The 24,354-nt window shown below is 45.7% G+C and overlaps 2 protein-coding genes across 5 annotated transcripts in view; one reads left to right on the top strand and one right to left on the bottom strand.

Moving 5' to 3' along the window:
- Window positions 1-415: 415 nt before the first annotated feature.
- The window catches only part of IRSp53 (Insulin receptor substrate 53 kDa), a 31,570-nt gene continuing 7,631 nt past the window's right edge, over window positions 416-24,354 (top strand). For all 4 annotated transcript variants that reach the window (XR_004470062.1, XM_033383220.1, XM_001353902.4 and 1 more), the window contains exons 1-2: window positions 416-725; window positions 17,211-18,026. Coding sequence is in view for 3 of the 4 variants with exons in the window: in XM_033383220.1 (XP_033239111.1) it covers window positions 17,982-18,026 (45 nt within the window). In the remaining variant the exon portion in view is untranslated. The remainder of the gene's footprint in view (window positions 726-17,210; window positions 18,027-24,354) is intronic.
- Window positions 16,148-17,153, bottom strand: LOC4812850 (uncharacterized). The gene is made up of 2 exons (XM_001353903.4): window positions 16,500-17,153; window positions 16,148-16,407 (listed from the first exon to the last, which is right to left on the bottom strand). Exons 1-2 carry the CDS (start codon window positions 17,032-17,034, stop codon window positions 16,232-16,234), a joined length of 711 nt encoding a protein of 236 aa, XP_001353939.2. The 5' UTR covers window positions 17,035-17,153; the 3' UTR covers window positions 16,148-16,231.

Raw genomic sequence — 24,354 nt, 5'->3', positions numbered from 1 at the left:
GTAGGAACAAGGAAAGAAGGATAGATGAACTGTGGAACTGTGGGCTATGCGTAGAGTATATAAAGTAAAGTAAATGCTAATGTGTTTCCTGTGAATTTTGACCAATTTGGTTAGGGATTGGGATAAAAAGTTACTTGTCTCCAGCTGTGATGGTCCGTTTGGAGAGTTCTCGCCAGCTCCCCGGAAGAGAATTCAAAATGATAACCTACTGATAGCGATCAGATAATTTCCTACTTGGAGCACACAAAAAAGCACATCCCATGTGGCCAACGCAGGCCACCATTTGTATGGGAAATCCGTTGCCGTCTCTTTGGCTGCGCTCAAATAGCCCCATCAGTGGGGCCCAGAAGCTCACCGCCAGCTGGTGAAGCTCGCCCAGAGAGCTTTTAAGCGAGACGCGAGTTTTGCCGACGAGGCTGGCTGAGCGCTTCGGCCCCACAGTCGAGTTTCAAGCTTCGACGCGTTCGGTTGGGAAAAAACCTGCCCAGTTCTGCGCGATTTTGAGTCCCTTTGTTTTTTTGGTGTAATCTGAACACTCGTAACGCCTGCGCGTCTACCGATATAAAAAGTCGTCGTCGTCGTCGTCGTTCAGTGTGCCAACTGCTTAAATCATTTGACAAAAACATAATTGAGTGAGAAATCGAAAACTTGTGCTTGGTTGAACTTGGTGGAACTTGGTGGAACACATTTGGATTTATGGATTCCCTCTTGAGAGCTGCTTAAAGGTGAGACTTACAGACATGAGGAGAACCCTGGGAGGGCCCAGAGCAAGTGCTTCCTTCCTATTCTGATTCTGATTCACTTTCCGTTCAAAGATCCCATAGATTGTTCGCACTTGTCTCATAGAGTACTCCAGTGCCTCTACGTACGAGTATTACTTAATTTCTCTGCTTAATCCGATTTCCGTGCATTGAACTTTTCATCTTTGGGTATTTCTGTTGCCTTTATTTGTGCAACTTCTTGTGGTTTCGTATTTGTTGCTGCTGATTGTTTTTGTGAGTGTTTCTTCTCCGTTTCTTCAATCTGCCTTCTCTACCTTGCGCCTTCCGCCTTCCTCTCTCTCGCTCTCTTCGCTCTTTGGTTTGTTCTCATTTTATTTAATGAGTTCTCCGGTATTATTGTTTTTGTTTTTGTTTTTGTGGCTGTGGCTGTGGCTGTTGTTGCTGTTGTTTTGTTCAAAAGCCTGTTTTTGTTCAATATTATTGTAGTAAACGTATAAGTATGTATGTATATATGGGGTCTGGTCTGAAAACGTTTTAGCAATTTAGCCAAACAGAAAATATTAGCAAGTGGATTTGACTTTAATGGGAGGCTCTTTATCCGAGTTGTAGAATTCCTTGAAACTGATGGAAATTATTGAATGAAATACTTATGTCCCTCTAGGGCATGTTCTATTATTTTTCAATCCCTCAAAGTGCGATAAATAGGATATTTTCGGTTGATTCCACTATTTGTATCATAAGGAAACTCTGCTTCCCACTATATGTTGCAGAGATTTTACTACTCTCTTGAAATTCAGAAAATATTATAGATTCACATTCCTAAAAAACAGTATTGGAAAAATGATTGGGCATTCAATGGTTTTATGGTTTAAGATTTTCATCAGCGATTCCTTGCACCTTAAACTTTCTACTTTAAGGATTGATAGTTTTGGTTTCTCCGAAGAAAGTTTTGCTACATTTGAATAGCATTAGGAATCATTATTCTATCGACTCCTTTACTTGTAGAGCCGCTTCTTCGACTCTCAAGTCTACTGCTGAAAGATTATTCATCTCGAAGCTCAAAGATCGTCTTTGTAGATCTGTCCAAATGTTTTTCCCTCAGTTAGCAATGTAATTAAAAGCTTGGCAAATGAATTACTCTTTTATCCCATGCAAATCGTAGATGAATGCCAAAATACCGATCTCAGCATGTGCGACCCATTTCCCCCAATGAATCCCATCGAAATCTGTGAGCGACCAACAGGTGCTCCAAGACTTCCATCGGGTGGCGTGGCAATGATCTCCCGGGGGCCCATTATGCTGACGGTTTAGCGGTATTCGAGTCAAAGCGATGCCGACACACCAATAGATTACCAAACCGAACCTAAACCAAACCCACTTACGACTTTTGGCCAGGCAGAAAGCCCGATTCTTTGCAGAACAAAAGCCAAACTATCGAAGCCATTAGCTGGGCAAAAGCCAGCACCCGTCTCACCCGTCTCACCCGACTCCGACTCCGGCCCGAGTCGGAGCCAAAAAGTCATTAAAGACAAAAATCTATTGAAAACAGCAAACAACACGCCTTAAAAATACTTCGCTGTATTCGAAAGGAGGGGGGCAAAAATATTTCTGCTGCACATGCGAGTCTCCACGGGTCTTGGGAGACGAGACTTTCTGTGTTGGCCAGGTGGATGCCATGCCCCCGACCACTGGCCATGTTAATTATGCGCTTATCAGTTCATTACAGCAGTCGGAGTTTCTCCAGAATCCAGCTGGCAGAAACAGCCACGAGTACATATCCTCGATGTGGATAGATGGTCCAAAGCCAACCCGTAATTACTCGGACACTCCACACACTCCACACACTCGACAAGATGTTGGCTGCTGGTCAAATTCCGATTGCGCTCTAATTTCTTTGCTCTCTCCCTCTTCAATTAATCAAAATTATATCTATCGGATGGCGAGCATCCCCACAATACATCATTCATGGGATACTGGTACGAGTACACATGTAATTACTAGATTCTTTGCACTCCACTTGGGGGAACGGCAGCAACAGCAGCAGCAACTGCCTTTTGCATACACTGAGAGAAAGAACCATGGATATGGATGAATATGAAAAGGGTAAACAAGATTATATATATATATGTATATATATATCATATATATCTGGAGTTTCCAAGGTTTTCCTTTGGAAATATCTTTCTGGCCATCAATTTGTTTTCCCACTGTATGTGTATTTGCTGCATAATGATAACCCTCGAAGCGATCCAACCGATCTCTGCCATTTTCCCCACTTTCTCTCCAAGGCTCCTTTTTGGCCGTTTGGTGTCGATCGTTGGCACTGCCACTGGAGTGCCTTTCCACATGCTCGTGGGGCTCGTGGGGCTCGTGTGGCTCGTGTGACTCGGGAGTGGCCGTTCCCAGAGACACTCCCCCGTCCTCGATTGCTTTGCTGGAGCGATGCATAATTTGATTTGACAATCTATAAAAAAATATAGATGCTAATATACAGTTTGGCCACGAAAGCCAATAGAAATTCAATGAAGCAACACTTCGATGGAAGGAACCAGCTTGAACGATCGGAGATACATATGTATTTATTAGAAGATACGTCTTCGGAGCTTTTCATGTGAGGAGCATTAAAGATATCTAAACTTGGCTTGAGATACGATATTCGTGGGATAAAATTATTCACCTTTTCAATGGATTTTTTTTAATGATTTATGGGTGTGCGACATTCGGTTGCGTAAGCACAGAAGAAAATGGCATACAAATGTCACCAGAAAAGGGAAGCAAAATGAATATTTTACCGATTGCGTAACATCCCCAAGAAGCAACAAAATTATGATGAATGCAGCGAAAATTTGAATTTGAAATTGTATAGACAAAGAGCGTGAAAAAAGGAAAATGAAATACTGGACACTGAAAACTGAACACTGAACACTGAGTACTGAGCACTGAAATAATGGCAACTTTCTAACATGGCAACTGCTGCATGGCTGCATGGCTTGATGGCTTGATGGCTTGATGGCTTCATGGCTGCTTGGCTGTTTCCTGCTGCGGCGTGTCCCATGGCTTTCCTTGAATTTCCTTTTTCTGTCCGGCACATTATCGCCCCGAAAAACTCACTTGACAGCCCCAGTACCCCTCCTGCGGCCCCCACCCGCGGTCCGCATCATTGTCATTGGAGTCGACGACTCCACGCGGGCTCCCCGACTGCGCATGCATTTCCCACTCAGGACAGCATTTCATAAAGTTTATTAAACTTTAGCCAAATTGTTAAAACGTCGATTTGCTGCTGCCCAAGTGTTTCCCCCTGCACCCACCCTCCCAGCCGCGTCGGCCCATTCACTTTTAGTGCGGCGGGGCGGCTGTGGCGGCTGTGGCGGCTGTGGCGGCTGTGGCGGCCGTGGCTGTAGGCGCCCCAAACGAGTCCATCAACTTTGGCCAAAACAAACGGCCACATTGGCCCGGTCCGGTCCGGCCAAACAGAGGCGGACGACTGGGCTGGGGTGGGGTATGCATTTTCTGTGAAGTGGCAGGCATTTTCCTTGAATACTACTCGAAACACACACTCCACACGAGGCATGGCATGGCATGGCAAGGCATTCGCATTCGCATTTGTGTCTCTGCCTGAGAATCGCAAATTAATTTTCCATTTTGCATGGAACTGTCACAAAGTGAAATCTATCAACCGATTACTTCCTTTCCAGAAAAACGCATAAAGGAAATGCAACGAGAATTATGCAACTTGAATGGGATATGATCGAATTGGGAAGAGTTTACAATGAAATGGTGTTGAATTTGAGACCCTTTCTCGTACTTTGAAGTCTTGTGTATCTGTCGCTCAAGCTGACAAATAGCCCATGAAAGTAGACTCTTTCTTTATTGGGTCTTAGGAGAATACTCAGCGGGCCTTTAGCTATATTTCTGTGCATTTTTCTAATGAAATCATTAGGGAAATTGAAAGAAATGGAATCGAAAGACGAATGGCACGTGACAAGCGAAAATTGGCAACCAACGATCGCCACTTTTGCATTCTTTGCGGCTTTCCCCCTCTTCGAAATGACAACTGCTGTCTCGCTTGCCATCTCCCCTGCATTGTTTGTCGAATTTCGACTTGGACTGATCTGATTGTCAGCTGACAGCCCCATGTGTTCCTGTCGAATGGATCAAGAAAGAGTGGACACAAGAGAAATTTTTGGGCTGTTTTCTTTTTAAACGACAAAATGGGGTAAAATTGAATGCCGATGCAGATTTATGTAAAATATATTACCATATATGTATGTATGCAGCTATTTGGGATAACATCCCCCCACTATTATTTGTGTAGATTTCTTTCCCAATGGCAGGCACCCTTGAAGGTTACACTGCACTGCCTCCAGTCACCTTTCACTTGCACTCGGAGCGGACTCATGCCCAATGTTCCCCAATGTATTGCCACATAAAGCCCAACAAGACCATAAAAACCCCCATAGCTGAATCTGTCAGTGAGCCTTTGACTTAATTAGGAAATTGAACAAGTGCATAGGTCCAGTCCGGCCTGCAGGCAGCCACCAGCCACCAGTCGTCAGACATAGCCACAGCTATTGGCATTAACCACATTAACCGCATTTTTCCATCAGGCAGCGATATGTCACTACCACTTGACTGTACCTGTACCTGTACCCCCACACCCCCACCCACTCGAGATGTGGGTTTGCCTTTGGGTGCTGTTGTTGTTGTTGCTGTTGCATTCACATTGAAAGTTGTTTCACTGCGACTTCAGGCACTCTACGGCTATGGCTATGGCTATGCCTTGAATTGAAATTGAAAACCTAAGCAGGGAATCGAACACGAACCATCTAATGACACTTAGCAATGGCTGGGGAAAAATACATTAATTTGATATTGAAATTCGTTAATTGTCCGTTGAACCTGTTTGCATTGAAGAAGCTAATAAAATATCCCCATAAGAAGTCGGGAAGGTGTTTAAATATATGTATATTTCTGCAGAATAGATCTTAGGAAAAGATCATCTCACTACTCCTGAAGTCTAAGGCACAAAACTACAAATCAAAATGTATAAAATGTATGTTCATGGTATAATTATTTCTTAGAAAGATTTCACGTTCAGACTCTGAATTACCTGAATTGCCTACCCTTTTCAAATGCCAATAAATGTAGAAATTCCGCAGATCGACACCTAGCCAAAAATAAACCTATAATTCCATAATCCTTTGTGGAGCAGCTCCAGAAATCTGCCAGCAGAAATCAAATGATCTGTGTAATTTGATTTTAATTTTTCATATTTATTTATTGCCTCATTCCGCGCCACTTCTGGACTCCTTGTGGCCCGCGCAGAACACGTTTCGCGGATTCAATTGTGAAATCGAGAGACCTATGGTAGTGGTATGGAAAGAATGCGGCAATAATCGCCAGCAGCAGCCAGGCCAATAATCATAATTGCTCTGACAGCGCAGTACTTTGCCAATCACTTCGTGGGCGTGTCTATGGCTATTTCTATAGAAAACTAATCTGGAGCTGGGGCTGGAGCTGGGGCTGGAGCTGGGGCTGGAGCTGGAGCTGCTTTCATTAAAAAATGCCAAAATGTCTGTGGACAATCGGCGGTGGCCGTAATTTGATTATGGAAATGCAATCTCCAGCGGTTTCTTCATCGAATAGCAAATATTATGTGTAATTTTCCTGCCAGCCCAACATGCCGAATAATAACACGCATGTCGGATAGTATCTTGCGTTTTCGAACTATCATTTTTTGTGTTATATATTTTTGCATTGAGTTTCACAGCAAAGTGGAACGAGTTTTGACCTCAAAACCAATTCAAATCGAGCGGCGGGGCAGACTGAAAAGTACACACTCGTACATAGAGCAAAAGTGAAAAAAAAGTTCACACCTAAAAGGCTTTGGCTGCGAAACGATTTATCTGGGACGGCCAGACACGAGACACGAGAGCACTGGAGACCACTGGAGAGCACTGGAGTCCACTACAAGTCCCGTCCAGTATGCAGGTGAATAGCCCAATCCCCGGCTAAGCTGGGAGCTCCATTCAGTTTGGTTTTTGGTTTCTGTTTCTGTTTCTGTCCAGACCCAATGGGCGACCCGAGAGTCCACACCCAGGCCCGCCAGAGCCCGCCGCACAAAATCGACTTTTGTGCCAATTTTCAATGCAAATCGCATTAAGGCAAATGTTGCAAACGGCAGCCCGGCAGACAGGCAGCAGCCAGCCTTTGCACACGCCACAGATACAATTTGTAACAAATTTCCTAATGACCAACAAAGCCGAGAGCACAACAAAGTGCCGGGCCAAACGAGATCTGGATCCAAATGGAATTGAAATGAAATATAATGTAATGAATAGTCTACGGAGGCTTGGGGCAGAGGAGAGATGGTGAAGAGACAGCGCAGAGACAGGGCTCAAAAAATCAAAATTGCTCACTTTGAGAGCATATTTGCCATTGTTGTACTGAAATAGAAAACTGAAGGAACCCCCAATATTTGAACGGAATCAATTAGAAATATTATTTGGCCAAAGATAGGTACATATCGGCACAGACTTATTATTTCTTTTACACTCTCCATTGGACAGCAAAAGATAGCACACTATCATTAGCTGATTAGCTGATTAGTGCACCATTTTGGCCCCCCTTCACCACTCCCCCCACTCTCCCTGACTCCACTTATTCCGCCCATTCCACTAGCATGCATTAATCTGAGACTTGGCTGGATTTAATTGCCTTTCAGTCTTATTAATCGGCCAATAAGCAGAGCCAGGCCTGAACTATCTTGTTGGCCAGCTGGACGGTCGGACGGTCGGACGGTCAGACTCGTGAAGCCGTTAATGCTGATTACGGTCCATTTGCTTTTGACTCTGGTCGTTGGCTCTCCAACATTTTGCATGTCTCCTCCCATTGTTCACGGCTACCACTTGGTCAAAACGTTGCGAGTTTTGGCATGGGCGTAAAGTAAAAGTCATACTTCATTAAATGTTTTCTCTAGCATAGGTTTTAGGAGATATTTTAGGATGAGAAGGTAGAAGAGATGGCTTTTAGGTGGGTATTTGAGATGAGTTACGAGACGAGTTAAAAGATGAGAAATATTTCTTATTATCGTAATATAATTACCAACAAAAACTTTGGACATGAAAGTGGGGAATACTTTTACCACAAAATATATAATATTTCATAGCATTTTTGCGCACTTATTCAAGGGAATAATAATGAGAAAAGTTGCCGAATAAATGCACAAAAATGTATCCTATATTCACCAAGTTTTTTGTTCTATTTAATACGAAATGAGATGTTAAAATACGTGAACAGATTTGATATATTGAGATTATATATATAAGTACTGCGTATTTGTTTGTGACTTTCTTGAGATATGAATATGATTGATCAATGATCATTAATTTCTGTTTTTTATTGGCATTTTTGCAGGTTTGTAACGTGTTCCATTTGTCATCTCGTGCGCTGGATGGGCATGGGCTGATACTACGTACCGCATGTATGTATCTTGTGGCGAGTATCTGCGCAGTTTCTATTTTTATTCGAGGCAGAGGCTCGCATGTGTGTGGGCAGGCTGGGAGGGAGCGGCGCACAAATCAAAAATGCTAATTACACAGGTAGAAATCCAAAGTTCGGGCCATCGACTGCCAATCAACGTGGCTCTTTGGCTAATGGAAATTTGGGATTTTGGCTAGAGATTTATGGCAATGGCCACAGCGCAGACGCTCTTTCAAGTTCAATGCGATGGGAAATTTTCAATTAACTGAAGAGATTTCAAAAGTAGACGGGAGAAAAAATAGAAATTGGCCACTTGAAAGCCATCCACCGCCGCTCTGTCAACGCACAGAGGAAGCGGCAAGCGGATGGCCGGCCAAGATACAAAGACACAAAGATACGCAGATACAGATACAGATACTCGGACACAAACATCACGGACAGAGACGGTCTTGTCCACCAACCTACGCTCTGACGATCTGTGCACTTGACCGGCTAATGGCTTTTTTGCGTTTCATTGAAGAGATCTCTCACACACGAACCAACACTCTGCTCTCTACTCTCCACACTCTACTCTCTGTGTATCTTTTTTTTTTCTTTTCACAATTTGGCGGCAGCTCGTTGAAAGTGAAATGTGTGAAAATGGCTAATTAAATGGCCGGGACGGACAGCTTCACAGCTTCACAGCTCCATCTGTGGCGGCTCTCCCTCTGGCCCTCTGGATGATTCGATTTGCTTAGCCCCACGTCTCACGTCTCACGTCTCACCTGCCATTTCACCTTCCCATCCTCGATGGCCCTGGCTAATTATGAAATTTCATTTGTTCCGAAAGTACTTTCCATCTCGCAGCTCACAGACAGATCTTCTATCTGTGTGTGAGTGTGTGCGGATCGTACGGAGCAAGTCATTTCCGCCAGTTTATTGAGTGATTTTAACGAGTGCCGTGCCGATCCCCAAAAAACTTGTACGGACCATTTGTACATTTGTTTTACTCATGTTTGTTTCACTTTTTTTGTGGTTGTCTGGTTGTCTGGTTGTTTGGTTCTTCCCTCGGATCAACGATCAACGAAATGTTAAATGCTCAGCACGTAGCAGCAATTACGCCTCGCGTTCGTTGCTTAAGTCTTTTGTTTTACGACTAATTCAAGCCCCGAAATGTAATGACCAGAGCCATAATTGGGGTTGAGACTGTCGGAATTATACGTACGTATGGTTTTGATTTAATGTCTTGTCCATTTGGTACAGAAACCTAGTTTTTGTTCGCTTTTATTAGGGGAAAGGGGAGAAACAAGAGCACTACTGGTAAAAGCTGGTAGAGCAAAGAAAATGTTTGCCAAGGAAAAGAAAAGGAAGGCTAGCTTCAGATCGGTTTTATGATAGTTTAGATTGTTTTTAAGCAAAATTTCCCCCAACGATATGTTCAGATGATGATTGGAACATTTTCTTAAGTAATCTCAGTGTTTCTTTGTCTCCTGAAGTTTGAACTTCATAATATTTGAACTCGCGATTCTTATGAAACGATCGTGTTGGATAAATGATCTGATAACAATTCTCTTGTTTGATATTTCTATGGCCATCTCTCCACGCGATAATCTATGCAAATCTCTTGGACAAACCCCAAACGTGAACTCCGTTCGGAACCGTTGAACTCTTATAGAAATCTGAAGCTATGAAACGCTGATTGTCTGGTGTTGTGTTCCTCCCCACCCAAAAAGGAAATGACTGATTGACAATCGCTTGGGGAAGGGAGAAATTTACTGAATAAGAAATGCAAATTTTGTTTTAAAATAATTAATTCTGTAACTGGTTTTCGTTTCTAGAGGAATGGAATGCAAAATCGAAAAACATATACAGATACAGATACAGATGCGAAACGAAGTTCTAGCACAAATTGAAAACAGGTTCCAAACGAATCAAAACTGTGTCAGATCTTCAAGAATGCGCCAAAGAATTACAAGAAATATTTCGAATTACAAAATCAGCGGTGCCGCGCGGGCATTTGTCTCGAATGCCAAAATCGAATAGTTCTCAGACATTTTCGAGAAACTAATTGGGCCTCCGACTGCATAAATAAACCTCGAAGCGGGTCTCGAGCCGAAGTTCGTTGACTTGCCATCTAATGCGATTTCATGGTCCGAAGTTTATAACTGTGGCCGCTTTTTCCCCAAGCGATTAACAAGCGACAGAACATTGGGTCTTTAGAGACGCTGAAAGAATCAGCATCGGCATCGGCAGCAGGGCGGCAACTTTTCCATCGGGAAAGTTTCGAGTGAAAGGGCGGGAGGAGATGGTAGTTCCTTCAGAACGTACCCGTAGTAGGTTGGGTTGTATATTCACCATGTAATGGGTATTCGATGGGTGTCTACTCCTCTAGCAAAATCATATTCAGTTGAATCTTTAGCTGCTCGATTGAAGCCTTGACTTCCATGAACTTTGCCTGTCACATACGTGAAATATGAGAATATATCTGCTTGGCAAAATCAAATACTCGTAAATCGCTTTGACAAGCGAAAAATGTGTACACATTTATTTTTGGGATTCATTATGCTGCTGTAAATACTCGCTGGGGGACTATACAGAATAATATATAATATATTTAGTGCTGCAATCTGTTGATACTCGTGTTTATTCAAGTAATGAGCGAACCACAAATACCTTCGGATCGCAGGCAGGGGGGTCTCTGGGGCTGTGGAGTTTCTGTCGCGAGTCTAAGGCGGACCTCGAAAGTTTCTAATGGAATGAATAAACTTACTCAACGAGTGGAAAACAGACAGAAAGACAGACAGAGCCACAGCCACAGCCACAGCCAGATACATTTTATATTGCAACTTGGCAACCGGCAACCTGGCAACTTGGTGGCAGATACTTGCTGAGATACTTGCGCTGCTTTGTTCTCATTCAGCTGGAGTTTGATCTTTGTTATTTTGGCTTGTTATGGCATTTGCTTTTGTGGTTGAGGTCTCAGTGGCTGTTGTTGTTGTTGTTGCTGTTGCCGTTCCTGTGGTTGCAATGCTGAAAATAAAAGTGAGCGCCGTCTTCTGTGTGTGCCATGTGTGTGTGTGTGTGTGTGTGTGTGTGTGTGTGTGTATCTGACAGATATTCAATCTTCATCTTCACCATCAAACCGTTCGTCAAACGTGTTTTATTGTACGCGAAACTGCGCTATTTTCTGCGTCTCGTTTTCTCTGTACCAAGCGGGCTGTTCGGTTCTGATCTCTCTGGCCGTATTTATGCCTCTGCCTGGCAGATATTTCTTTCGTGCTCTCTGTACTTGTGCTGCTACGCCTCGTATCTGTGAGTCTGGGTCTGGGCCTGGGCCTGGGCCCGGGCCTGGTCACGACATCTGAACAAGCGGCCGACGCCGACGACGACGACGACAGCTCAAGGTCGCATTCCTTGCGCCTGACGCAGTCGCTCAGCAATTTGTTTTTACTTTGATATTTCTTCAACTTCTCCATGTCCGTATCTCACTCGATTCTACCAGGTGTATCTTTGTATCTCTGCGTATCTTCCATGTGGATGGAATGAATGATTGGTGTGGGGGCGGACAAATGAGCTTTGGGTTTCGGCTACCGATACACGAGTACCACGAGTATCCCCCCCACTGACAAGTGCCACTGAGTCAATCAACTCTCTGATGGGAAGTAACTGAAGATTTTTGGAAATACCCAACTTAATTTTGGTGCTTGAAATATCTTTAATATCTCCATGCCTATTCAGGAAACGGATACAGCCAACAGACAACAGAAAAGTATGCATTTCTTGATGAATTGATGGAATGATTGTAATGGAATCTCGTATTTTAATGCAACATACATAATATTGAATATATAACTTAATATATAACATCTTTGCCGTTAATGAGTTTCCCTTGGGCTTGAAATTCCTTAGAAAGAATGTCCATGTTCTTTTATTGTGAAGAACAGAACAGAACAGAACAGAAGATTATCCCAAGAATTTTCCACTGTGTTCACCATTTCTTGGGGCACTCCCACTGCCCCCCAACCAATCCAAACGGAATCCGCAGCTCCTGTTCATAGAGGCGATCCCGAGTCAGAAGACACTGCCATTAACGCTCCCAGAGAAACGTTCGTGCAGCGTCAGTCGGCAGTCGGCGATGCTTTTAGATGCCATCTACACCTAATTTATGATGGGTAGAGCTGCTTCTATAAACAGGAGATGCCGATGCCGATGCCGATGCCCATGCCCATGGCTCGTCACGACCAACTGTGCCTGGGAGAGAGCGGGGGGGGGGAGAGTGGGAGTGGCTGGGTGTGTCCGATGGGCAGCAGTTCTTCGAGAGAAGCGACAGTGGGTTAATGGAACAGCACTGTGGAGATCTGCCGCCCATCAGCGGCTTTTTTCCCATTGGGGAAAAGTGTGGTATGGCAAGGAAAATCAATTGAACGAACCTGAGGCCAGGCCATGGCTTACGAGACCCTCGGTTCAGGGCACAAATATGTGGCTCTCTTCCCGCTATGGGGTTTATCTTTTTATGGCATGCATATGGCATGTCGGATGTCGGAGATCTCGGATCTCGGATCTCGGTCGAGATGTCTGTCAGTCCATCTGTCAGTCAGTCGTCAGTCGTCAGCATTACTTGTGCGTTCGACTTTGCTAAGGTTCGACAGCCCAGAGATACAGACAGAGACAGAGACAGACACAGAGAGGGAGAGGGAGAGAAATAGCTTAAACTTTTACTTTCACTGCCAATTTGAGTGAACGAGCAGCAGAAGCAGCACCAGCAGCAGCGGCAGGCATCGTCCCTCAATTTGCATGGTAAACCCCTTCGGATGTTGGATGTTGGTGGCAGGGGATCCAGGGGATATCAACAATGTTATTGTGTTTTGTGCTGTGTCTAAGACTCATTTGAAAATGTATCTGGCGGCAATTTAGCGCGAAGATACGACTATACGACTACAAGTACAAACAAGACGTACATGTGTACGTGTATCTGTATCTCCTCTCCGCTCCATTGTCTTTGGTATTTAGTTTAATTTCATTTTCACAACAACAGCCCCACACAGCACACTCGAACACACGGCACACGGCACACGTGTACTCACATGTGCTGCAATTTGATCGTCACGTCGAGATTGCAGCCGCCACAGCAGCAGGCAGCCAATGTTAATGATGAGCATTTGATAATAGTACTAGCTCTGGCTTTGGCTCTGGCTTTGGCTCTTCCTTCCCTCTCCCCCATCTGTAGCTCCATCTTCAGCCCATCTTCAGCTCCATCTCCATCTCCATCTCCATCTTACAGATGTAGCTTTAACTGGTGTTGGACATGCTGCTCTGCTCTGCTGGCAAAAGCTGTTTACCCGATTATTTGCATGTATCTCGAGTGGCAGGAAAATGGTCGTTGACTGCTCGTCTCTGCTCTGCCATTCGGCGAAAGTTTCGCCAAAAGATCGAAACCAATTCACCAAAAGGGAGGATGCGCCATAGATGGATGGGCCATGGAGGATGAATCGATGGGGCATTGTTGATAATAAAGTAATTGGGGGATTACCAGAGAGGGAGAGAGAGAGAGAGAGAAAGATATTGTAAATGGTAAACAGAGAGGGCAATAGTGAGGGACACGGAGAGACATGCTTCTGTAGCTCTTTTGGAAACCCCTCCCAAGAAACGTTTGCAGATCTTTTCAATATGAAAAAATATCAAAATAATGACTCCCCTCGAAAACAGTCCCCGCTTCCTTCCCCGCTTTGTTTTCCATCTATTGTTGGCCTCAGATCTGCCACTCACTCCGGTCTCCGATCTCCGTCTCCGCTCTCAGATCTGCCCAGATTGTTGACTTTTACCAATTTAATTGTGGAATCGAGAGTGTCACACCATTCAACTGGAATTCTATGGCAGTGCCAGTGCCAGCTACCAGTGCCAGCGCCAGCTACCATTGAACCCGCGCGGAGCCACGATCCACAACCAATATGTCAGCACTGTCTGCCCCCAAGCGACTTTCGGATCTGTAGGGTCTTTCACCTGGCGGGAAAGGGAGGGGCGGGGCGGGCCGGGGAGGGGCAGAGACGTGCCACAACGATTACGTAGGCACACGCGTCTTCCAAAAGAAATTTCCAACATAAACAGAGCTGAATGGAAACTAAATGAAATGATACCCGGACAGACGAAAGACGAAACGAACGCATTCAAATCTTACGAAATCATGGTCGATGTCGCATCTCAATATTTAAGCAGATGCAAGATAAACACACTCCAGATAAGCCCCCGTCCAAGTGAGAGTGGAAAAAAGAAAGAAAGTTGCGCCTACCGCCTGCCTACTGTTTCTATCAATTTGTGTGGATAGGTTTCTTTGGCTACGTGATGGCTGGCATAGCCACGCCCCGAATCACAGCCTCACAGCCTCAGAGCCTCGCCTCATAGCCTCGCTTAGAATCAAAAGACTTGGGCAACGAACCTGCAGCTGCTGCTGCTGCTGCTGGTGCTGCTGCTGCATTCCTGAGGTTCCACCGGCTACCAAGGTTAGCAACGTCACTGCTGCGGTCAGGTCCGAAACCCGATATCATATCTCAGTGTGGACCCCCACGTCTACACACGTCTACGTGAGTGGACGGCACTTTAATTGCGCCTCTGCTGTGGAAAATCTATGCAAAAACATCGCTTGTCTATTAAGAACAAGGCTAACATCTGCTGATGTCGGCCAACATTGCTTAACTCAACACAATTTAGCCTAGCCAAACCGAATGCAATGGAATATCATAATCTAAACATAACTACACACAAACGATATGACTATGTGATATTCATAATAGCTTTAAAAGGTGCATATCGTTCATATAATGCGATTCGAGGGAAAGGGGAACCTTCTTTATTGATCTGAGGATAAATTTCATTTCATCCAATGAGATATATCGCACTGCCTGTTAGGAGTATATTCTCTCCCACCATCTTCAGAAAGCAGCAACATTCAAAACATTGTGGACTGGCTTGTAGAACACTCATTGCTTGATGACTGAATTATCGTACATTATTGTAAATTATTCCACGACTTTGGTAATAAATACACGTAGGTCCAGAGTTCCATCCAGTGGAATCTTTGCATATGCTCCTGGGAATCCTAGCAATCGAATCGGATCCTTTCTTATGGATTCGCTTCGAGTGTCTTCTACTTTCTACTAAGGAAAGAACTTGAAACAACTTCAGTTGTTTGCATATTTTGTTGCACGAAAAATCTAAAATCAAATTGAGATTCCAATCGAAATTTCGCTCTACGGCTGCGTCTTGCCATATGCTCCATCCATCCATATGCTCGTAAACTTGATATTCAAAGTAAATTTTCAATTTCTACGCGAATAGATATTTCCATAAATAAACCGCATAAATCAGAGCTCTACACCGCGACTGACAGCCGCTCTACAGCGATTCGGCTCATTAGTAATCAAAAGTTGTGCACGGACGCCACAGACGCCAGGCGGCCACTCGGAGCCACTTGGAGCCACTCCATTGAATTCTCGACTTGCACAAATTGTTGCACAAGTCCCGGAGCGATTCGTGGGCTGGCTGCCTGCCTCCTGCCTCCTGACTGCCACTGGAGCGATGTCGCCAACGCATCGACCTGGCCAGTCCAAGTGGGGGACCACCGGACGAACACAGAACCCCTGTTAGCCTGTTTACTTTGTCTTAATGGCCATTTGCCTGTGCTGCCGCTGCCGCTGCCTCTGCCGCTGCCTCTGCCGCTGCCTCTGCTGCTCGGCGGCAATTTAAATATTTTAGCCATTTCTGGTCGTTGTCGGTCTGGGCCAGAGCCACTCGAGTCGAGTGTCGCCGCTGCTTGTTGGGGAAAATATCTTCAAAAATTTCTACTCTCTTGCGCGGCACATTTTCGGAGACCTGTCCGAGCGTAGGGTTTATGGTAATTGGCTTGGGTTAACATACTTTCAGAGATATACCTACTGATGGCCATAGAAACATGGCTAAGAAGAGACTTGTACAAGATTTGAGGACTTTTTAATGGTTACAAGGGGCAAGTGAATGCGAAAAGAATACTCAGCTAAATTGATCTATCGTTTTCCTCAAGCTCCTTTGTTGGTGGAGGACTTCTTGACCTTGATTTTGGTGCCAGCCACCGAGGACTTCTTGCGGCCATTCAATTTGGTCTTGTTCGTGGTCATGGGCACGGGCTTCGGCTTCACGACCCTGGCCTCCACTCTGATGTACAGATCGTAGTTGAAGTCGCCACAGGACTTGCCTGGAAACAGAGAGGGGATGCAGATGTAATCATTGCCCAGAAAGAGGGAGGGAGGGAGTTTGGGAGCAGCCCCAAGAGAGTCTGGAACTGACCGCAGCACATTTCCTCGCCGCAGGACTCGCAGGTCATCAGGCGGGTCTCCACGATGCCCGACTTGTTCTTGATCTTCTTCACGCAGTTGTTCAGAGCGAACTCGCGGCGGTCACGGGCCTCGGTCTTGAGCTCCAGCTTGCCCATCTCCACCATGCGGCTGAAGTACTCCTCCTCTTGCTTGTTCTTGGGCCGCAGCGTGGTGAGCATCTTCCAGTCGATGGGCACGGCGCAGAGCTCCATGAGCACCACGTCCTTCATTTCGGTGGGCACGGGATCCGCGTAGCTGTAGAGCGGCTCCCGCTCCCCATTCGACTTGAGCAGCTTGCGCATCTCCTTCTTGGGCATCTTGAAGGCGTAGTCCTTGTCCCGGAGCTTGATCTCCTCGGCGCGCACCTTCACGGGACGCATCTTGTAGTCGGGCACCTTCTCGAACAGCCGCTTGAACTCCTCACTCGTCTGGATGTTGCTGCGGCTCAGGTCCAGGACGGGCACCACCGTCTTCTTCTTGGCCAACAAATCGTCCAGCTTACTCATTTCTGGTGCAGTTCAGGAAAGTCGCAAGTTAAGCGAGAAAATCCCCAGCGAATATCGACCAAACAATGGGTGTGCTGCCAAGGGCAACAGCACCCCTCGAATATTGGGGTATTTCTCTGAGCTGTTGCTTTGCACGTCAATAAAGTAAAGTAACCATTCTGATTCTCTCTTTTCAGATCCACAAATAACCGAATCACGTGTAACACCGGTGGAAATTGGTGATAACAGGCCGTGCAAACATCATCGCATAAAAGCGGCCAAGAAACACGACTCGAAGACCTCGCCGGAAACCCGCTCCAGAAGTCAACAGTTGGCCAGAAGCAAAAGCAGAAGCAGAGACAGAAAGCCGACTGCAAGCAGCTCAATCGGTTGGCCCGCTCTCGGCGTGCTGGCATTTCATTTACCTGGTGCGCGGCGTTACGTGGTCTCGATCCGAGCTTTGGGTCTACCCGCCAAAAAGAAAGTCACGACAGTACCCGCCAGTCTGCGGCAGAAACGAGATTTCCAAGATTCTGCAACGAAAGTCAAAGTTACAAGTTTACTCCAAATTCGAGTTTGAGTTTGAGTTGGCCCGGTTCAACGTCTTTCCACTTTTGGGTCGACTCCGCCGCTGCTCCGTCTGTGCCACATTTAGAAAGTGAAAATCGAGTGCAGCCCGTGTCCGAAACTGAGTCTGAACCCGAATTCGAATCCGAATCCGAATCGGAATCCGTGGCTCCTACCATTCGGGCGCTGCAGTTGAAAGTGAATTCAAGCTGCAAGTGATTTTCGGGCCTTTGTTTTTTTTGTTGTTTTGTTGTTTTTTTTTGTTGTTGCCGCCACCTTCGGTTCGATCCATCAGTAGCCGAGTTATTTAGCTACTTGGAGCCACACTGCCACTGCCACAAGCACTTCGCGTCTCGTTCATTGATCGATAGGAACCGAACCGGCATTGGAGACCAGCCACAATGGAGGCCGAAGAAGTTACAAAACTGGTGGATGGCGTTTATAGGGTAAGCTTGATTTTCTGTGCTTTTTTTTCCAGAGATCAGACACATAAAGGGTACTAGAGAGAGAGAGAGAGAGAGAGAGAGACCCCTTGCTGCTAAGCCACTCTGTGAGAGACAAATAGAGAGGGGAGTCGGACAGATTCCGCAACCTCCCCAAAGATCTGTCGCTACTGTAAATTGTCAGAATTCCAGCTCTTTCCTTGGGCTGTCATTAGTTCGGGGAGCTCGAAGGTTGGGCTAAAAACGTCTTATATAACCCCGCTGACAGACAGCTAAACGGTCTAACGGTGCTGTTGCATGAAGGCCATTTTAATTAGCCATTTGCCACCAATTTACTGTTACGCTCATAACGATGTTTACCCTTTCGGAAAACAATTTATAACGATAAACGTTTTCTTTGTAAGCTAATTTAATCGCCACACGCGATCGCCCCAAAACGAAAGCCACAAAAAAGATAATCTACAAAAATGGCATACCATCATACCATCATATCATCATACCCCTAAAAGTTCACAAAAAAATCGCTGCCCTGGCGATGGAGGTCATCGATTTTAATTGCCTTCGACCTATGTTTATGTACTCTTATGTTTTGGACTTTTACGACCTCGGCATGGGGGAGTAGTACACCCCACCGAAGTGTTATAGTGCCACGACTTTAATGGTTTTTGCATTTAAATAAAATACAGCGAATATTGTGAAAATCTTAAGAAAACGTATTTGAACGCCTTCGATTGATTCGATGGAGAAGAAACATGGCCAAACCCAGCAAATGGCTTTTCACTGTGTCTTTTATTTTCTATCTTTAAATTTGTTTATTCTTATATTATATATATGATATATATTATCCTCAAGAATTTGTAGCCCCCTCCTGACGCCATAACACAGTCAAAAGGCCATTGGAATGGCGTGCCTTTAGTTGGTAGCAAACAAAATCTGAAATTCAAAATACCCTCAAGCCAAAAAAATCCATATAAATATTAACAAGAAACCAGAAAATGTCTTAAGATTTAAAAAGGCTAAAAGACATTTGAAAGTGAATTTCTTGTGGGCCTGTTGGCTGGTGGCTGCTGTGTAAATATCCCAATTTGGTCACGACACAAGGCGGCTGTGTTGTTCAGTTTTTTGGCATACTTTTCTGGCCATATGATACGTATCGTAACCAATCCGATCCGATCCGATCCGAACAAACAAGTTCAATTGGAGATTTGATTTGATTTGATTTGTTTGTTTGTTTGTTTGTTTGTTTGACTGCGACCCCATCGGCCCCCCGACTCGAGTGACGACAGCGGCAGTGAGAGAGAGAGGCAGGGAGAGAGAAGTAGGAGAGGGGAAGCCATCGACTCCGCCTTGGGAGTTTGGCAAGTTTCGGCTTCTTTTTGTGTGCCGTGTTGCAGTTGCATCTGCCTGGGGCACGGCACCGGGGCCACGCTGTGGCAGAGGCATTGCACATTTTTCGCGCATCCATTTCATTATGTAACTTGCAGTTTTTCTTTGGAAAACTTGCTGACGCCGCCGCGGCTTTGCGGTCTTGCTGTTTGCCAGGCAGCTGGAAAATTGCGGAAATTTTGTTTTCGGGTTGCTTCCCTGCCGCGTTGCACGTCGCACGTCGTTCGTCGCACGTTGCACATGGCTGCATTTTCTCGGCCGCCATTTGCATTTTTTGCACTGCGCGCTGGTGCTTTTTTTTTAAATTTTTTTCAACACTGTTATTGTTTATTTGTGACAGTCGCAGGCGAAGAAAATCGAATAAATATGTGGACTGTGGCTGCGGACTCATTTAATTAGTGGGTTGCCGTTGCGCCACTCGACAAACGAAAGACTCAGGAAACGAACTTGCCCGCGACTTGCCGGGAAAAATCGGAATCTGAATCTGAATTGCCGCGAGAGCATCAATCAACATCCCAGCCAACAGCAGGGAAGTGACTTCCTCTAACATCAACATGATTATGACTTAATTCCAAGTGATTTATTCGCAATTGTCTGCCGTCGGTCCATCGATCTATTATGGCATTATATGGCTATGGTTTTTCATATATTACCTATGGTATTATCTTATACTTAGCTTGCCTTCTCTCGCGGCTCAATAGATTGTCTGCCATTTGCGTCTTTCGGTATGGGAACTGTGTCTGTGAATTCACTTCTGGGTTCGGCCTCTCGCCGCTCTTAAACGGGTTTTAATTAATGCGATATCTCGTTCGGTTCGCTTGTTTATTTTCTATTCCATTCTAAGCCCATGTGCGGTCCGTTTTCTGGCATATCTTTATTTGCAGTCGAGCGGTGGCCGGTGGCCTTTCTAAAAATTCGCACACTCAACGGCTGCAGGGTACACTCAGGGTGTTCCTCGGAGGAGTGCGGGCCTGCCAATGAGTCTGCGAAATTTCCGAGATTTAGCTAATTAATTGGATTCGGTTTTATCTGGATCTGGATCTGGGCTCCAGCATTCTACAAAGGGGAACGAGAGCCTCGTTTGCCATAAACAACACAGTTTTTTTTGATCAAATATAACTTATAAATAAATTATATAAATCCCATTTTACCTTTTCATAATTTTACCAAAAGATTTATTGCAATTTACGAAAATTGTACGCTCATAAATCTTTCACTCCGCTTAAACATAAATCTCCAGTTGCCAACAAGTAAATTATGTGGAGAGATGTACAGTACCAGTACCCTTGATTTTATAACAATATTCGCTTTCACTTTCCATTTTTACATTTAACGTCCTACAAGCGTCAGGGAGGAGAGGGATCCGAGATCGGGTGGGACATACATTCTATGGAAACTTGCATAGAAATTAATTAGAGAAATAAATATTAAGACATATGAGTGTCTCCCGCAAGAGTATGACTGTCTTCTACTGAGTGAATATCTTTTTTTGAGTGGTGCAAAACCGCAGCCAAGCTGTGCCGTCAAGTCGATGTTCAGAAACGCATTTCATTCAAACAGCTGCCATGCCAAGCCATGCCAGGCCAGGCCATGCGGTGGCGATGAATGACTCCGAATTGTTTGTCATTCGCTTAGATTTATGGCACATTCTCCGGCACATAAATCGAAGCTGAAGCTGAAGCTGAAGCTAAGGCCTGGGGCCTAAAGCCGGGAGCAGCCTGCCGCCAGTGATCAGATCGGAGTGACGTTCGGGTGACCACACAAAGGCCAACCTGCCCGAAGGCGCTGAAGGAGGCGAAGCCCCGCAAGAGCAGGCACCCGGCACCCGGCACCCAACACCCAGCACCCGGGCACTCTGTGGGATGGGACGGAGGTGTCCGTAGTGTGCTGAAACTGCAACAAAAAATCAACCAGTGAACGAGAGGGACAGGCAATGAAAATAAATTAAAATTGCAGCCACTGACGACGACGACAGCGACAACGACGCGACGGTGCCTAATGCCAGGGTATTTGGGTCTGGGGACTGGGTACTGGAGCTGGGAACAGGCACTGGACAGCCGACAGCGGACAGTACCCATGATTGCCATGTCTGAGGCATTTCTAAGGCTGCTGCTGCTGCTGCATTAGAGAGGCCGCCGCTTGGAACGATGTCACATCGCCTGGGCTGGCGTTGCCGTTGGGCCCCTCCAGAAGAATGGGAATGGGAATGTAAATGGCTAACAGAGCATGGGCCTAGTCACCGGCACCGGCATCGGCATCGGCACCGGCGCCGGGATGGGTATGACCATGGCAAATGGAACTGGGTTAACGTCCGACTCGGCCGAGAGAAGCCCTACCAATCATACTTTGGATCGTTTTGCTTATACCCCAGCCGACAGGAGGATGGGCTAGGGAAGTTTCGAGATTAAAATTAAATTAAAACTCGGTTATAAGATTTCTTTCCTTTGGGCTCTGCCCTAGGATTTCATGGGACCCCGTGTGGGATCCTGCCCCTTGCGTTCTGTTTTTAATCCCCCAGGGACATCTGGTCCCTGGCAGAAATATAATTTTATTGCTGCTTTTCCCCAAGGCCTGGGAAAAAGTCACGCAACCGAGAATTACGTTGCGTTTAGCATTTTTCACGCACTTGGCGCTCATTATCTGTGGAGCGAGGAGAGGAGTTTTGCCCGCAGTGCCGGAGGGGGGGACGGGAGGGGGATCTGTGGCACGGAGAGGGTTAGCCACAGCCGCAGCCGCAGCCACTCCTCGGCTGAGTGCCACCACAGTGCCACTCCTCTCTGCCACTAGTTGTGTGGGCGTGACTGGTTGCGGCCTGACGCCTTCCAAGTTGAAGTTTTGTCAACAGTTGGCCTTTTTTGTTGTTGTTGTTGTTGGAATTTTTCGCGTTTGTTGTTTCTGTTGTTGTTGTTGCTGTTGTTGGAATACCTGTTGCGTGTTGCTTTTTGCATTTGTTGTTTTCTAATTGGCATAATTGCGGCTTACGGTTGTTGCTCGTTGGCCTACCCTTTTTTGAGGGTATTTGCGACTCGTACCAAATGTTTGCCTACAATGCGGCAAGGGAAGCACATTCCACATGATCGCATACCTATTGGAGTGCCGAATATACTCGGTATCTTTGGCACCGCCTCTCAGGTTTCTTCCGAAACATCAATGAAGAACATTCCGGTTCCCCATTTGAATTTCTCCAAGAGTTTACCCTCTAGTAATACAACAAATAGGTGTTTTTTTCGATGTAAAATTGTATTTATTTACTTAAACATTAGGATTTGTGTTCAGTTTGGAATAGGAGGAATCTGAAATGCATTTCGATGCAAACCATACTTTTAGGCAGAAACTGGTCACACAGTATAGGGATCTTATTACTATTTATTTCGTACGATATATAATATATGTGTGTACATAGTTGTAAGGGTATCCAACGCCTCGGCCACTGCCGAAAGAGTCTTCCTTGGCTGTTGTTGGTGATGTTGCTTTGTGGCTGCATTCTCGCATGCCTCGGAGGTGGGTGTGTCGCTGGCCGGCGTCGCTGAATTATGGCCTAACCTGAATGTGGCTCTCCTTCGCCTCGTACCGTTCGTACCCTTCCTACCCTTCCACAATTCCGCCTCGTTGCCTGCCTAAGCGGGGGGCAGAGAGAGAGAGAGAGAGAGAGAGAGAGAGGGTGGGTTAGTGGCTCTGTTTTAATTAAAAAAATTACATATGTGGCGCTCGCTGGCTGGCGATTTATGTTAAGCGACGATTAGAGGCAAAGCCACCCCACTCTTGGGTCGGGTCTTGGCTTAGATTCAGACCTGGCCGGGCTGGGATCTGGCCGCTGGGCGGAGGCAATGGGTAATGGGAAATGGGCAAGACTACCTCAATTAATTTTGGGTTAAGTGCGGCTGTTGCTGTGGAGATTTGCGGGCGTGATAAGCGGTTGCGTCAGCAAGCCGCATTTCTAATTGCCCCGCAGATTGGGGGAGTGGGTGGCTATCCAGTGGGGGATACGACTATCTGGTTAATTGCCGAATCGAACGACCGGGAATTTGTTAAACAGTTAAGGCAATTACACGTCCAGATAAGATCACAGGGGATCCTAGGGGGACACGCTGTGGACGGAGGAACGCTGGCAGGGGGAGCCATAAGGTCCTCCTATGAGGCATCAGTCTGTGAACCATCAGTTCCGTATAGTCAAATGTGTACAAATCAATATATATAGCCAACCTCTTGAGATATCAACTCCAAATGAGTGCCTAAACGTTTACTCAACAATATTTGTTCAGAGTCTTAGAGTGTTTAGTGTTTTCATTGCTATATCATTATATCAAGGGTATAATCAATTCACAGATCCCGTGGTGGATCACAGTCGTTGGGTGTTTTGATAGCTCCAGTGACCCAAACGTTGATTGCAGCAACCGCAAATGAGTTGGGCCCCAGCGAAGCAAACAATTAACATTGATAAACCCATAACTGCTGATCCCCCCAGAGGTCTGCGGCCATGTACATTTGTTCATGTGTATCTTCGAAGTGATTAAGGCACGAGTGTGCGAGTGTGCGAGTATCTGTATCTATATTAAATGTAATTGCAGTGAGGTCAATCGGCACGAGTGCACTTGAGAAGGGCACACACATCGCGTTCGGGGAATGCAAACTGTGCAGCTTTGTATCTGTATCTGTATCTGTGTCTGTGTCTTTGAGTGGAAGATAAAGATAAATCAGCCGGCTAGTAGATCATAAAAGCAAACACTCAAACTCGGGCAAGTTGAATCGTTAAACAGCGACGACCTTCGGGGACGAGTATTCGAGTATTCGAGTCTTTGAGTTTTCAACTATCTGAATAACTGACTTTTTCAGACTCGTGTCGACTCGATTCATTCCCACGCCTTGATGCCACATTTGCGGCTAATAAATTGCTGGGGCAAATACCTCTCTCTGGGCTGGGCGTCATATCCCCAGCACAAGCGGA

This window comes from Drosophila pseudoobscura, chromosome X, assembly GCF_009870125.1.
Source record: "Drosophila pseudoobscura strain MV-25-SWS-2005 chromosome X, UCI_Dpse_MV25, whole genome shotgun sequence".
Taxonomy (NCBI): Eukaryota; Metazoa; Arthropoda; class Insecta; order Diptera; family Drosophilidae; genus Drosophila; species Drosophila pseudoobscura.
This window is presented reverse-complemented; position numbering and strand designations above follow the sequence as displayed.